Source organism: Patiria miniata, unplaced genomic scaffold (genome assembly GCF_015706575.1).
Source record: "Patiria miniata isolate m_02_andy unplaced genomic scaffold, ASM1570657v1 HiC_scaffold_5, whole genome shotgun sequence".
In the NCBI taxonomy this organism is placed as follows: Eukaryota; Metazoa; Echinodermata; class Asteroidea; order Valvatida; family Asterinidae; genus Patiria; species Patiria miniata.
In genome coordinates this window covers 26,211,876-26,227,109 of record NW_024037072.1, presented here as the reverse complement: position 1 = coordinate 26,227,109, position 15,234 = coordinate 26,211,876, and the positions used below count along the sequence as shown (strand labels likewise).

The following is a 15,234-nucleotide window of genomic DNA, read 5'->3' as shown; positions in this document are numbered from 1 at the left end:
ACAAGCGAACTGAAAATGGTGGACGTCACTTTGTAACATTCGATTATTTCTTTGTCAAAGCTGCCTGTCTTGATCGCGCTAAAGTAAGAAGAATCTCAACTTCCGATCATTCCCTTTTATTATCCGTTTATTGACAGGCAGATGGACGTTCCGCAAAGCCAGCAACAATTCCTTCTTCAATGTTACTGAAAAGTAAATTCGTTAAACTATTAGAAAACGTTTTCCAAATGAAAACCTTTCCACAGACGATCCATCTCCAACGCCACGACCTTCCATAGATTGGAAGGACAATGTAATCCCATGGAGCTGATTATCCGGTTCTAATTGAATCCGCAGGGTATTACATCAAGGATATTCACAACGTCAGTGGACAAATTTTCCTCAAAACAAAAAAACTCTCATGAGTCAGTTCCCTTTTTCGTTCTTTTTAATTGGCTACAAACACTGAACAAATGTTAGTGATAATATTTACCTTTACTTGCGTCAGATTTGAAATCGATGTAGTAATCGATATTATCTTATTAAAGTCACCAAACACAACTCAAAGAGCTTGAGGTTATAGACACTGACATTTGTGTCACATTATTGATTATAATACCATGCTGGCCTTTTGCAAAGTCTAAGCCGTGTTCATATAGGCTTTGTTTAGGTAAAACTACCGGAGACTCTTGTAAACTTTACGGAGAGACTATTGTCAACTTAAATTAAGCCCAGTGCGGACACCGATAAACTTCCCAAATGGTCAAGTATCGACCGTCAAAAGTAGATTTCATGGTCTGCAATGTTAATTATAATTATTTATTATTAAGGTTTACAGGGCCAACTGGGTTGCGGAAGAATTACAACTGTTAGATTTAACATTCCTAATTGTACCTAAGAAATGACTTTCCGCAGGACGAAACTAATCCAAGTGCGGGAACGGTAGAATAACCACAATTAATTGTCAATCACACGAGATTACTTTTTACAAAATTAAGTTCAATGAGAGCGACTTTATTAGAGAGGAACATTCCACGTGAACCTTATAAAACACGACGCTATAACAACGCTATACCTTATTTTCATTTTTATGTATTTATTCATTACTTTATGGGGTGGGGGAGGGGGCTAATTAACTTTTCTCGCAGCTGAGATGCTGAATTGCGAAAGAGGCAGCTACAACGTGGGCGAGCCGAATGCATGTAAGCCGCCTTAAGCTGCCACCATACGAACCATGTCTGACCACAGAGCACAGCCAGATCGAAATTGTTCATTTTTACGGCGGGAGGAAAACCGGAGAGCCCTGAGAAAAGTTTCCCTGATAAAACTCTATTCATTATGGTCCGAGCCAGGAATCGAACCCAAGCCACATCAGTGGTGAGAGCTATAGAGGCAAGTACTTTACGCATTAGCCACCCATCTTACCAGTATGGCGTGCATTCTTGAATTTTAATCAAAAATAAAGATGTCTCTATTAATAATAGAGATATTTCAATTAGAAATAGAGATATCTCTGTTAATAATAGAGATAATGATAATAGAGATATCTCCGTAGAGATATTCATTCATTCATTTCGGTTTTATTGTTAAAAAAAATGGTGACCAAAGAAAAAGTCCAAGGACTAAAAATATTTGGTTTACAGTAATAATTAATATTTACAATGATTGCTAAGCATTACATACATGTAAACAGTAAATTTTGAACAGATAAAAAACAATAACAGTGACTCACATTACAGATAAAATTTGAGTAATTAATATAGAATAAGATAGGAGGAACAAGTACATGTATATGAACACCTAAAAACCACAACTACTGACAATTAATTAATCTGATCATAGAGGGGACAGGAGATTGTTTATATCTCTGAGTATTGATACGAGGCATGGTAAGGTGGTTGGAGTTCCTGAGATTTCGTTTGGTGAGAGAGAGTCTTGGGTTGGGAAGCATGTGACGGTGTTTTTCAGAGGTAAGCAAGTTTTTGGCAAATTGAGTGGTGAGGTCAACACGCCTGTCTGAAAGCGATTGGATGTTCAGGAGATTGAGAACATCGTTATATGGCAAGACTTTTGGGTAAAGGATTATGCGGAGTGCACGCTTCTGAATTCTTTCATTACTTTGAACTTGATTGACAGTCAGACCCGAAGACCACACCACTGCACCGTATTCAAGTGTAGGACGAATGTAGCTCTTATAGATTAAGATGAGGTCGTCAATTTTAACACCATTTTTCTTAAAGGGAATATACAACATTTGCAGACTACGAAAAACAAAACTACCAAATATTTACAAAATATCTTACTAGGATGTTGGTAAATGACAGTCTAAAGCATCCTGTAAAATTATGGCACCTGGTGTGAAGTCATTTTATAGAAAAGTGCTATTTTGTGTAAATTTCCAATGGTGGTCGGCCGACCACCGTTGGAAAAACCTAACTATTTTTTAACTATACTGCTCCAAATGTACCATTTTTTTCAGTGCAAATTTTGCCTGCTATTGGTTACATGTTCATGAACGGGTGCAGGCCAGCGAGACTGTTACACTTACTTTACAATTTTCCGGCATATATAAATTGATCAATTTCATCTTTGGTGCAGTCAGGGAACCAGACTATTTGAACATATTTGGTTTTTCTTGGTTTTTCCAGCAGTTTCAAACACAAAACTTCAAATTTGTCAGTGTAACAACATTTGATCTATTATACTAAACCCTCAAATAGTCCATTTCTGAAAATTACAGCAAAAGCCAATGATGTACATTCCCTTTAACTTTGCTAAGAATGTAAAGTCTGTACGTGAGGCATTCGTAATGAGTTGCTGAACCTGCTGGTCCCACTTAAGGTCATTTTGGATGGTCACTCCAAGAAGTTTAACGGACGAAATGACCTCAAGTTGGACATCATTGATTTTTAGATGCAGGGCAGGAGGTGGGTTGCGTAGGAATGAGATCTGCATAGCTTTGCATTTTGCTGGGTTTGGTTTCATATCATTTTTGGAACACCAGTCCACAAGTGAGTCAATATGTAACTGAATACTCGATGATCAAGAAGACTGAGGTCGTCAACATATTTCCAGCGATTTGCCAGTGTTTGAGCAGCATCATTTACCATGGCAAGGAAGATGATTGGTCCTAGTTTTGCGCCTTGCGGGACACCACAAGTAAGACTGAGAGGGGTGGAAGCAGGCGCGGTTCTACGGGGGGCTAGGGGGGGCTGTAGCCCCCCCCCCCCCCATTTTTTTTTGTCTAGCCCCCCCCCCAAAATAAATTCCGTAAAAAAAAAAAATTGCACTGACAAGTGTGCATTAGTTAATATAGGTGTGAATGATTTTAGGATTTTATTGGCGCTCCCCATTGAAAATATGGCACGAGCCCCCCCCCCCCCCCCCTATTGATTTTCGGAGGCCTAAGTGTCTGGAAAAAATAACCGGTCAACATTTCAGCACGTCTCCCTGAAAAAATTCTGGATTCACCGTGCTAGCCCCCCAAAAATATTGGTTCTAGAACCGCGTCTGGGTGGAAGTAAAGCCCCGAAAACGAACAGTTTGGGAGCGATGTGATAAAAAACTACATATTGTTGGAATGAGAGATCGGTCAACACCAAAATGTATAAGCTTTTCAACTGCTATTGTGTGATTGATATGGTCAAAAGCTTTGCTAAAATCTACTGCACATAAATTTACAAAGTTACCAGCCTTATCAAGGCCATTGTGAATAGTATCAAGCATGCTAATGAGATAATGGTCAGTGGAGCTACCTTTCAAATTCCCAAATTGTTGTGTATCAATAGCCAGTCTAATGTCCCTCATAATCCAGTCTGCCAAGAAACCTTCAAAGATTCGGGCTATCACAGACGTTATGGAGATAGGGCGAAGTTGGTCGAAACTGGTGACTCGGGTTGTTTTAGGAACAGGGCAAAGTGAAGCATTTTTCCAAATATTTGGAAAAATCCCAGAACTGAGACAACAGTTAAAAATAATGGTAAGTGGGTTAGACAGTTCAAATGCAAATTCCTTCAAAAGTCTTGTGGGACAGTCATCAGGATGAGAAGCTTTGGATGTGTTCAGCTTACGAAGATGAGTGTATATCTGATTCCGGTGTATTACAGGTACAGGCGGTGCTGGCAGGTATGGGGTCAATGTAGAAGTGTCAAGTGGAGGTAGCCTTGAACATATCTCAGCAAAATGGGAATTGATCTCGTTGGCTACCTGTAGGGGTGGATTGTTGCATCTAGGAAGGCATAAAGGTCGTTTAGTTAGCCCGGTCAAATGACGGATCTGCTGGTGCCACTTTCCTGGTTCGGATTGTTTCAAGTGCTCTATTTTACGACTGTAAAATTGTGTTTTGGCAGATCTAATCATCCGTTGGACTCTATTCCTTAAATTTCTATAAGTACCATTTCCTCTTTTAAAGGCTCTATCACGTTGCATTATTAGCCTCCGTAAGTGATTGTTTATCCAAGGTTTGTCATTTTGGCGCCGTTTAAAGCTGACAAGTTTAAAATGTTGTCGGTATCGGCCATTGATTAGATATCTCTATTAGTAGTAGAGATACATCTATTATTAATAGAGATGTCTCTATTAATAATAGAGATATCTCAATTAGAAAATAGAGATAAGATATTTCTATTGCTAATAGAGATATCTCTATTAGCAATAGAGATGTCTCTATTATAAATAGAGATATCTTTATTTTTGATTAAATGTCAAGAATGCACGCCATACACCATTGATTAATTACCTTTACATTCACGGTTTATATGACTTTTGCAAGGCTTAGCCATACTTTGGATTTACTGAGCAATACGGAGTATTGATGTGGGAGGATCTAGCCTCGTTTCAATACGGCGGTCCCGGTCCCATGTCATGATTAAATGGACTTGCATAAAGTGAAGTGTGTGAGCCCTCAATTGCTACGACATAGCAATGGCATAGTCAGATGCAAGTGAGAGCAAATGCAAAGAAATAAAGAAGACTGGCTCCGCAGCCCCCTTGGGTTATCTTCTCGTCTTCGATGGCAGAGGCGGGATTCAGGCAACCAGTGCGATCCCAAATCCGTGTTATGCGTGCTTTTTGCATACTACATTATATTGTAGCACTAGCATCATTGAAGACCAGGGGAAATAGGATTAACCAACAAAAAGGATCCGCATTTTCACGGTTGTGGGGAACCCATGGTCTTTTTTTAAATAATAATCTACTTAGTAATTATTGTTTAACCTGTCCATACACAACTGATGTCATCTTGGACATAATTATAATGAGTGCTTTCATATCTAATAGCATGCCACTTTTATATTTAAACATTTCAAAAAAAGAAATTCCTCTATAAAGTTGGCCGATGCAGTGTTAAGCCTCGCTCCGGACTTAAAAGGATAGTCAGATATTAAGAGAGTGTCGGGAGACCTAGATTAAAATGGGTCACAATTAGCTTATGCGTCGGTCCCGAATTAAAATAACATAATGTAGCGGTCCCTCAAAAGAATATTCTTCCAGGATAACAACATGTTTTTAATGTAACGCAGTAGCGTATCCACAAAAAAGTCCTGATTTACTGTTGTTCTTTTAAAACGGAATAAAAAACAGAGATGGTCATACTACTGTGAGGGGATTGTGGTTTCATTTCCTAAAATACGCAACCAATGGAATGTCTTTCATAGAAATTCTGACATATATGTCTGGATTTTTATGAAAGACATGACAGGCTTTCAGGCAGTATAAGATAAGCCGAATTACACAGATGAAATACCAAGTTCCGAACAACATAAGTACCGATTTTTCTTAAAGGGCTCATGCAATGCGGTTTTTTTAATGCAATCCTTGAGAATGCACCTTTGTGTCCCATTTTACCGTGTTTTCAAATTTTGTTTTGCCATTTTCAAGGGTATTGTTACAGTGTATTGGTAAATAAAAATAACCAAAAGGGATGTCAAACAGTTGGCATAATAATAACGGGTTCATATAAAGCGCTTTTAATAAAGATCAAAATAATGTAAAGCACATTATTCTTACCCCTGATCATTGGGCCAATTAAACATTCCAAATACCATCTCAGCTCCCTGGGGAGTATACAGCTCAATGCAGCATGTTAGGCGCAAGGAAGCTAATTCGATCACAATAACCATCTCTGCCCTCACAGGTACCCATTTACTCCTGGGTGGAGAGAAGCAATGAGTGACAAAGTGCCTTGCCCAAGGGCACACGCCCATGACCACAGGCTGGACTCGAACCCACAACCTGTAGCTTTACCTGCAGACCACGAATCCAATGCCCTTAACCACGAGGCCACAGCACTCCACTCCATTTAAGAGGAGTGGAAAATTGCACGAAATATGTTTCTAACAAAAATGCATGTCATATACCCTTTAAGTGATCGATAAATACTAGTTTGGACAACAACCAATTTTGTTTGCAATACATTTTTAACGTTGAAAAATGCCATCTCAGATCATGCAATTATGGTAGGACTATATCAAAGATAACTGTCAACAATTACTACCCCAAAAATATTAAAATTTACAAAGTCTCCGAGTAAAACGTTCGACACGAACTATGCAAACACACCTCATATAAGACGTGAGTAAATGAATGTGAATCTTATTATTTCGTGAATCAGTTTGTACTAAAAAACATGTGCAGGTGCGCAAAATAACAAACGCAATTGATTAATTCACTTACGAAGAACTTCAATATGTAACCAGCAAGTACACTTAAAAGTACAAGGAAACAAGGTTCTTGGGGTCATCATGTGTGGGGTCTATTGCCTTCCTTGTACGCAATATTTTTAGCGAGTTCGCCGCAGAATTCGATGGTTCCAAAAGCACAGAGCTTCTACCAAACGCCGCCTGATCTTGGAGCATGTGGCTGCGTAGATGAACGGGTTGATCGCCGAGTTGACCCACACGGTGTAGTAGACACCATTCCACAGCAACCAGCTGAACTTGATCTTGTCGACGATAAATAGGAACTGCAAGACGTAGTAGGGGATCCAGCAGATGGAAAACATGCCCACGATAAGGGCAAGTCTCGCCGCGGCCTTCCGGTGTTTTTTGTAGGTTCTCTTAGTGTCTCGGGAAGTGATGTTGGCTGATGAATTAGTGTTAGCACTGGGCTCTGCTGGTGGGTGGGCCGTATTTAGCTGCATTGGAGAAACTGCCGTGCGAACCAAACCTTTAGAGCGCTTGAGGATGTTGGCATACACCTTAAAATTAAAGCAGGCTAAGATGATTGCCGGGGCAAAGAACCCTACAACTATCTGTGCAATGTTAAAGGAAAGAATGTTTAGCACGCCGAAATCGCAGATAACTGAGTGATTAACCTTACCAAAGGCTCTAGCATTGGGCCATAGGTCATTGCCTAAAATTGGCAGAGCATTGACTAGCAACGCGAGCGTCCAGGTACCTGTTATAAGACCGCAAGCAAGTTTCTTGCTCTGATACTTCCGATACTCCAGGAATTTGGTCACCATGAAGTAACGATCAAGACTGATGAGTGTCACTGCGAAGGCGCCCTGCATGCACGCCGAATAATCCAGGACAGTCCAGAAGGTGCACACGGCTCGCTGAAAGGGCCAGTTGCCGGTATACCGCCAAATATTGTTCATTGTTAGAGAATTGATACCAACACATAAGTCTGCGCTGGCAAGGTTCAGAATGTACATATTGGCTACATTAGACCTCAGCTGCTTGTCTTTGAGAATCACTACGAAGATCAGAATGTTACCAAACACCGCTAAAAAGCACATGAGCCATACAATCGTAGAAATGGCAATCTCGATGTGTAAAGGGTGCGAGAATGCGCCAAGGAGACTGTAGTCTGAATAAGACGACGTCAAATTGTCCTCCACGACGCTTGCATCGGTGGTTGCCATCTTGCCAATAGATAACAAGATAATTTGACGTTATAACCACCCGAGTCAGTAATAACTTCTTACGTAATGTGGACTCAAATGCAAAGTATGAAACCATTTATTTACACCACTTAGCATGTCAACTAATGGAGCCTGTTGTGCAAAAACAAAGTGCAGTTTCTATTGACCAGTCGATCCGTACAGGAGGTGGCATGCGAAAGTAATGACGCCAAAACAACGGACAATTGTTTTTGTACTCACCAAGAGACGATCCCATGAGGCATGTTACATAATACTTGATCGTTTAATGTTGGATGGAGGGAAACAATTGCGCCGTTTTGGGCTCTGGAACGCATTTCCACGAATAGCCCAATCAAAAGGTTATTGAAATAAGGAAAAAAATAATGATGCTCTCAACTTTGCCGGTTTTTGTGTAATAATCTGGCAAAAAAATATTTTCGGGGTGCACAATCTTCGTCGAAAAAAAAATGAGTAGTTTGACCACACTAAGACGTAATTTGCGTCGCACGTTTCATTTCAAAATAAGTGCTCCGAATGAGCGTATTCTCAACGCTTTTTAAGTCTTGAAATGAGTGTACTTGCTCAAAATACTTTTGATATCATTAAACTTGAACAAACAAGGACAGCTTTAATCGTATTTTCTGCCGACGATTTCTTATTTTGGTCAGGAGGCTGTCGCCATGATAGCAGGAAGCCAGAATTTCTCAACTTGATATTTCATAGTTGGTTGTCACTTTGTATTCATTATATGCGGAACAATACTGTTTGCAGCTTTGGTTCATGAAAATGCAGGTTGGAAGGTGTGACCGCGCGCGTAATTTGTTTTCCTAGGAGGGTTAGGGGCAATGTCATGAATAATTCAGTTTTTCCTTTGAATCATTGCAAGACTTAGGTTCTCGTTCTATTTTCCCCTTAATTTAAAATTATCTCAGTGATAAATTTGGAGAAGAAAAATAGCTGATGAAAATGAGCAGCGACGACGTGGATTCGAACCAGGGATCTTTGTATCCATAGCTCTTCTCGCTATCCACTAGGCTACTGTGTGGTAGCTCGACGACAACCGTTCTTTAAAATGTATTGTAACTAGTTGAGTAACTAACAACAATGCTGTTGATGTCATTGTCCGTTCTCATGGATAAACATGAATTATTCATGACATTGCCCCTAACCCTCCTGGGAATAAAAATTACGCTGACCGCGCGGTGTCAGATGCAAACTTGGCTTAATACGTTTAGATTGCATGCTTTGGTATCGGTCTGTTTAATGACCATCAACCCAACACACAAGCAAGGGCGGATCCAGAACACAATTTTCGGGGGGGGGGCCAAAAAAATTTGGTCCCCCAAAAATGTGGGTCAAAAAAATTACGGCGTGGGGTTCGGGGCCCGCTTAAGGGCCCCGAAAAATTTTTGGATTCTAGATGCTCTGTGGTGCGATCTGAGGCAATTTCTGACCACTTTAACCAATGTTTTTTTGAGGAAAAGATGGTGGTGTACTCATTGCCTGCCTTTATTGCGATGTCACATAAAAAAAAAAAAAATTGGTTTCGTTTTGGGGGGGCCATGGCCCCCTTTGGCCCCCCCCCCTGGATCCGCCCTTGCACACAAGGGAGGCGTGAGGGTTTATTCGGTTGCTGTGAATTTTGATAGGCTATGCGATAGACGTTACTGACATGCTATCTTCAGAAGCACTGAACATTATGGTATTTCTTAAATGGGGATAGATGGTAGCTGGCTGTTATGCGGAACGGTGTCTACTAGTACTACACTGTGTGGGTCAACTCGGCGATCGACCCGTTCATCTATAGTCCAAGGATCAGGCGGGGTACCCTCTCAGTCTGTTTTTGAACCACCAGCTCCGAAGGAAAATTTGCCCGTTGCACCGACGGATTCGCTAAATCTTGCAAGAAATCGCTCGTATTTTGTTGACACGTTACAGCACTGTTGCTGTGATGTCGCTTTCCGCACTCTCTGTATAGTGGGGGTTTTATCTTCAAATCCATATATTTTGAAGAAGGAGGACCATATCAGTAATATTCAACCAACAGAGTGAAATGCAAAAAGTGGGAGGAGGGTTTTATGTGACGCTTGGAGTGCTGTGTATGAAAGCCTGTACTTTGAACTGGTGACACGGATCGTTTTTCATTGGCCGGAGTTTTCCTAGAAATATTGCCGATACGACAACAAAATCGTCAATAAATTACCGTATGATCAAAAAGTTTTTTGTAGCGATGCACGTAAGTGTAGGCTAATACTCAAATTTCTTCTGGTATAATTAACATTATCAAATAAAGGCAGATTCGTATTTTTTACCGGCGATTCTTTTCGGTGATTTTTTTTTTTAACTGAGGAGGTTAGGGTCGGGACGCCGACACGTCAGACACGGTAGCCAATCGGTTCGAGCCTGATCAGTTCTTTTGAATTCACCGACATGACCAACCGGCAAAATTCAGTCTGTATCCTATTTGTAAAATTACCTCAACTATAAGAAAACTGGAACGGTACTCTCAACTACAAAGTGATGTTACATCTGACATTATTGGTTGTCAACTTATCTGCCTACGAGTGGGAAGCCGTGGCGTTGTCACAAAAAAGCCCTTAAACGAACTGCAGTGTTAAAAAAGGCTTCTGAAACACATAGGGGAAAGGGGCTGCCAAAAAGTACTCAACAAAATTAGCAAATTGGCTTTTAATCAGCAGCTTTGTATGTAGTCTTGGCCCAAGACGCTAGTGGTCGATAGTGGACGGTGCATAGTACACCCTCTATAGTGGCATAACAATTGGACCAGCGGGCTTACTCGCCTTAACGTCTTGGCCATTTCGTTTCAGCGGTTTAACTGTTTCGTTGTTTTCTCCCTAAGCTTTCTTAGGGAACCAATCAGCGATAGAGAAAAAGGTTCAATGTCGCACCCGACGGTTGTAAACTTACGCGCTACGTGCGGTGATCAAGCATGGAGCTGTAAAAAGGAACAGTGTTTGTTGGAATCTGTACCGACGGTATGAGCGCAACATGGCCCCCCCCCCCCATTCCTAGGAAATGACCAAGACATCAGCGAGAGAGAGTAAAAAAAATATGATGGGGCACTACATAACAATGCAACTATCGTTCTTGATCACTGACGTCTTTGGCCAAGACTACTTCATATGTGATCAATAATGCCAGATCCGATCAAAAGTGGGTTAATATGTCGCTTCTATAAAGTAGGCCCGATAACCGGCTTTTTGTAAATACATTTTTACTTGGGCTATAATCGTCGATTATTTCATGCGTCCTTTTAAATTTCGGAGATTTCTTTCCTGCCACTGGTTATTATAAGGTATTAAGCCAGATAAAGTCTTGCTATCATTTCAATTCTCCCTGTATCATTTCTACTCCTTTCCAAAAATAAAACACTGTACGTCAAATTTTAAGTGTATCTTTTTAATTGTTCATTATGTATTGGTAATTGTATATTTGTTTGTGTACACTTTATGAAATTTTCCTTTGTAGGGTATAATTGGTCCTATTTACACTGGTGTTTGTCTTTTTAATGTACCTGTGGTCTGTAATTGGACCAATTACCTGGGTTTTGTGTATATTCTTTTCTTCTTCTTCTTCTTCTTCTTATTCTTCTTCTTCAAAAAAGGAACATAAATAAATCAGACAGTGAGAGTGGGTTCTGAATCAAAGTGCGGGACGGTCACCCTCATTCCACCAAATGAGTGGCTGAGGAGTCTTAATTGGAGAGGACGACAATGCCTTCCCAGGAGACTTCGGAATGTCGTGATTTCAGTATTTGCAATAAAAAGCTCTCAGATTTAACCTGATACCCAAAACATTAACATTCACAGGCACGTTTAAAAAAACAAGGAAAATGTTTCAGAGTTGTATTTTCCTGTTATTAGGCATGTATTGCTACAGCTTTGTAAATTTGTTCTTGCAAAACACTGAACGAAAGCTTCAGCAAGTCTGATGTCTTTAAATATTTACCCACTTAGTGTCTGTCTCTGTTTCGATGCATTAGGAACAACATGACTTCGAGTGGATAAGACCGACTATGGAACTGGACCGACCCAGATAAGTTAAAAGCACATCTACAAGCATTTCACAATTAAATAACCCCGATTCAGTTTCACGGTCAAGAGTTGCGCCTTACTAAATAAATATTGAGAAGCGACTCGAGTCGACCCAAATAGATGATTGGTTTCAGACAGGCTAACGAAACACACTGGAGAATTATGTACAATCAAACGAATAACGAACAGATCGCTATTGCGCAATCACATATGTGTTTTGTTTTCGAAGAGCATGCCCTACTTCTGTCTCAGACGTTGTTTTGCCTGAGCAGTTTCTAACCCATGAAAATCAACAGATAAATCCATGTCTGAATTATGGCCGAAAAGGACAAAAGAAGGACAGAAAACATATCAGTACATGTATTAATTATGTTGATGTTGATGTGTGAGTAAAAGAATACTGAACCTGGCTTCTTGGTCTCTCTCCTGCTACTTTGACAACACGTTACCTTATTATTTACAACAGTTACATCGTGCTGAACGACTCTGACAGTTGATCTTTCGGCGTCTATTTAGCGCGTAAAGTCACTCATTGTTTGAGACGTCAGATTGTCCATGAACTTAAAGGAACATTACCGCCTGAAATCAACGAATATTTCATGTTTTGGAGTGTTTACTTATACTAATTAAAAGGTCAAATTGAAATAAAACTAACCTAATGTCTTAACGTTCCCGAGAAAAGACGGACAAAACTCGGTCGTTTACATCGGACACGACGGAGTACGCACACGTTTTCCTGTCATTTTCATTCAATGTACGATACACGTTGTGTATCACAAAAATTACACACAGCACCAATACACTAATGTGGTTTCTTACACGTCCGCAGAAGCCGAACACTGCGCGTCTGGATTCATAACTAACTCGACTTTTCGGGACCCCGAAATTCGTTCTCACATATGGTTCTCGCAAAAATAACACACACAAAAAGGATGGTCGTGTGGATGTTTACTTTCTACTTGTCAATGCACTTTTCATTTAATAATATTTTGTAAAAAAACCGGGTTTTTTTAAGGCCTAATTGGGCGTATTCCAGACCGTAATATCCCTTAAAATCAAATATTGACATTAATTTGGTTTGTTCGACTGTAGAACGCCTGTCTCGGGTGCGGGTGTAATCTTATTAACTATTTTGTTAAAGATTTACGAAATCACTCTCAGAATACCACATTCTCATTATCTTTTGCATCATTTTGCGCGCATGGTCTCGAAAATGTCATCTTAATTCTACCAATTAAGATTGATTTAGATTACAGTTTCTATGTGGCGTATTTTCTCGTATGTTACCGTACCCATCGAGAAGTTCATATCCTCAGTCGCGTGTGTGTGCTAAGTGCCCCGTGGCGTTGATGGTTTGGTCTGTAATCTTGTTCGCGTAATTCTACGAGTTTAGGCAAACGGCGACAGTTTCATCAATCATGTGATAGTATTTGTGACTTCCCTAATAGTTTATTCATCATACATATCGCATGTACTCTGTTGCTTTTACATGAACCTTTGGACCATTGTTGCCACTGTTCATCGCCCTCGATATCAAATGTCACTCTGTTCTGATTCGTACAGCGATGATAGGATGTAATCTCGCATTAGTATCGTGGGAGATTCTTGGGTATGCATGGTTACCGGAATACAGTCTGCATTCATAGATGTAAGTGACCTATCGCCGTTTGCGAGTTAGCCACGCCCCTTAGACAACCCTATGAAATTTTTGTACGCCAAGTTTTGGTCACAGATGTTGCGCGTTCCTCGTCCATTTGTATATCATGCAATTGGACAATATTCCACAAGCTGCGTTGACGCGATTCTAACGCGATTCTAACGCGATAGGTCAAAACCCTGTTGGACTGAGGGTGTATTTGAATTCTACCAATCGAAAAAATAATTCAAAATCGTCTTTGTAAGATGGCAACCAGCGATGCAAGTATCGTAGATGACACTTCCACGTATTCGTCTTCAGACTACAGTCTCCTTGGCGCATTCTCGCACCCTGCACACATCGAGATTTTCATATCTACCATTGTATGGCTCATGTGCTTTTTGGCGGTGTCTGGTAATCTTCTGATCTTCGTAGTGATTCTGAGAGACAAGCAGCTGAGGTCTAATGTAGCCAATATGTACATTCTGAACCTTGCCAGCGCAGACTTGTGTGTTGGGATCAATTCTCTGACAATTAAAAATATTTGGCGATATACCGGTAACTGGCCCTTTCAGCGAGCCGTGTGCACCTTCTGGACTATCATGGATTATTCGGCGTGTATGCAGGGCGCCTTCGCAGTGACACTCATCAGTCTTGATCGTTATTTCATGGTGACCAAATTCCTGGAGTATCGGAAGTATCAGAGCAAGAAACTTACCTGTTGCCTCATAACGGGTACATGGACGCTGGCGTTGCTAGTCAATGCTTTACCAGTTTTAGGCAATGATCTTTGGCCCAATGCTAGAGCCTTTGGTGAGGTTAATTACTCAGTCATCTGCGATTTCGGCGTGCTGTACATTCTTTCTTTTCATATTATCCAGATAGTTGTAGGGTTCTTTGTACCAGCAATCATCTTAGCCTACTTGAATTGCAAAGTGTATGCGAACATCCTGAAGCGCTCTAAAGGCTTGGTTCGTACGGCAGTTTCTCCAATGCAGCTAGACACAATCCACCCACCGGCAGAGCCCGGTGCTAAAAACGAGCCACACGTCCACAGCACCGACCAATCATCCCAAGATACCAAAAGGTCCTACAAAAATTCACGGAAGTCCGCTATCACGCTGGCCCTTATCGTGGGAGTGTTTTTCATATGTTGGACCCCTTATTACGTCTTGCAGTTCATGTTGGTGGCGATGGGGATAGATTGTAGCTGGCTGTTATGGAATGGTGTCTCCTACACTGTGTGGGTCAACTCAGCGATCAACCCGTTCATCTATGCTGCCACTAGTCCAAGGATCAGGCGGGGTATTATCAAAACCCTCTGCTTTTGGAACCACCGGCTCCGAAGAAAAATTCGCCCGTTGCACTGATTTCAATCACTACCACAGGGACGACGGTTTTGCTAAATCAATCGTGTTCATCCAAACTTTACATAATGTTCAGTTATACCAATGTTCAATGTACATATACAGGGTGGATAAAAAAACAAAACGAAACAGAGATATTATTGCTAATTGGAACACAAGTAGGGCACATGTGAATCAAAGGGAGATACCCGCTGTTATGGTTGAATCTCCTCTTTAAAATGACACCCTGATCATGTCATTACATTCTCGGTTGACTGAGCAGTGACCAATTTTATGAAAGGGTCTATTTAGAGAATTGCGCCACTTTTCATGGTGAAATCTCTTTTTTCC

General features: G+C 40.7%; 2 protein-coding genes across 2 annotated transcripts; one reads left to right on the top strand and one right to left on the bottom strand.

The window, feature by feature from the left end:
* Positions 1-6,235: 6,235 nt before the first annotated feature.
* Positions 6,236-8,019, bottom strand: LOC119740517 (histamine H3 receptor-like). Its single transcript, XM_038215859.1, has one exon. The coding sequence runs from the start codon at positions 7,844-7,846 to the stop codon at positions 6,761-6,763; it is 1,086 nt and encodes a 361-aa protein (XP_038071787.1). The 5' UTR covers positions 7,847-8,019; the 3' UTR covers positions 6,236-6,760.
* A 5,784-nt stretch (positions 8,020-13,803) lies between these two features.
* Positions 13,804-15,005, top strand: LOC119741321 (histamine H3 receptor-like). The gene has a single exon (XM_038217072.1). It carries the CDS (start codon positions 13,804-13,806, stop codon positions 14,905-14,907), a length of 1,104 nt encoding a protein of 367 aa, XP_038073000.1. The 3' UTR covers positions 14,908-15,005.
* The last annotated feature ends 229 nt before the right edge of the window (positions 15,006-15,234 follow it).

Bases quoted from the DNA above. Each gene is read 5' to 3' on its own strand.
- LOC119741321 (XM_038217072.1), top strand. From the start codon at position 13,804: ATGGCAACCAGCGATGCAAGTATCGTAGATGACACTTCCACGTATTCG.
- LOC119740517 (XM_038215859.1), bottom strand. From the start codon at position 7,846: ATGGCAACCACCGATGCAAGCGTCGTGGAGGACAATTTGACGTCGTCT.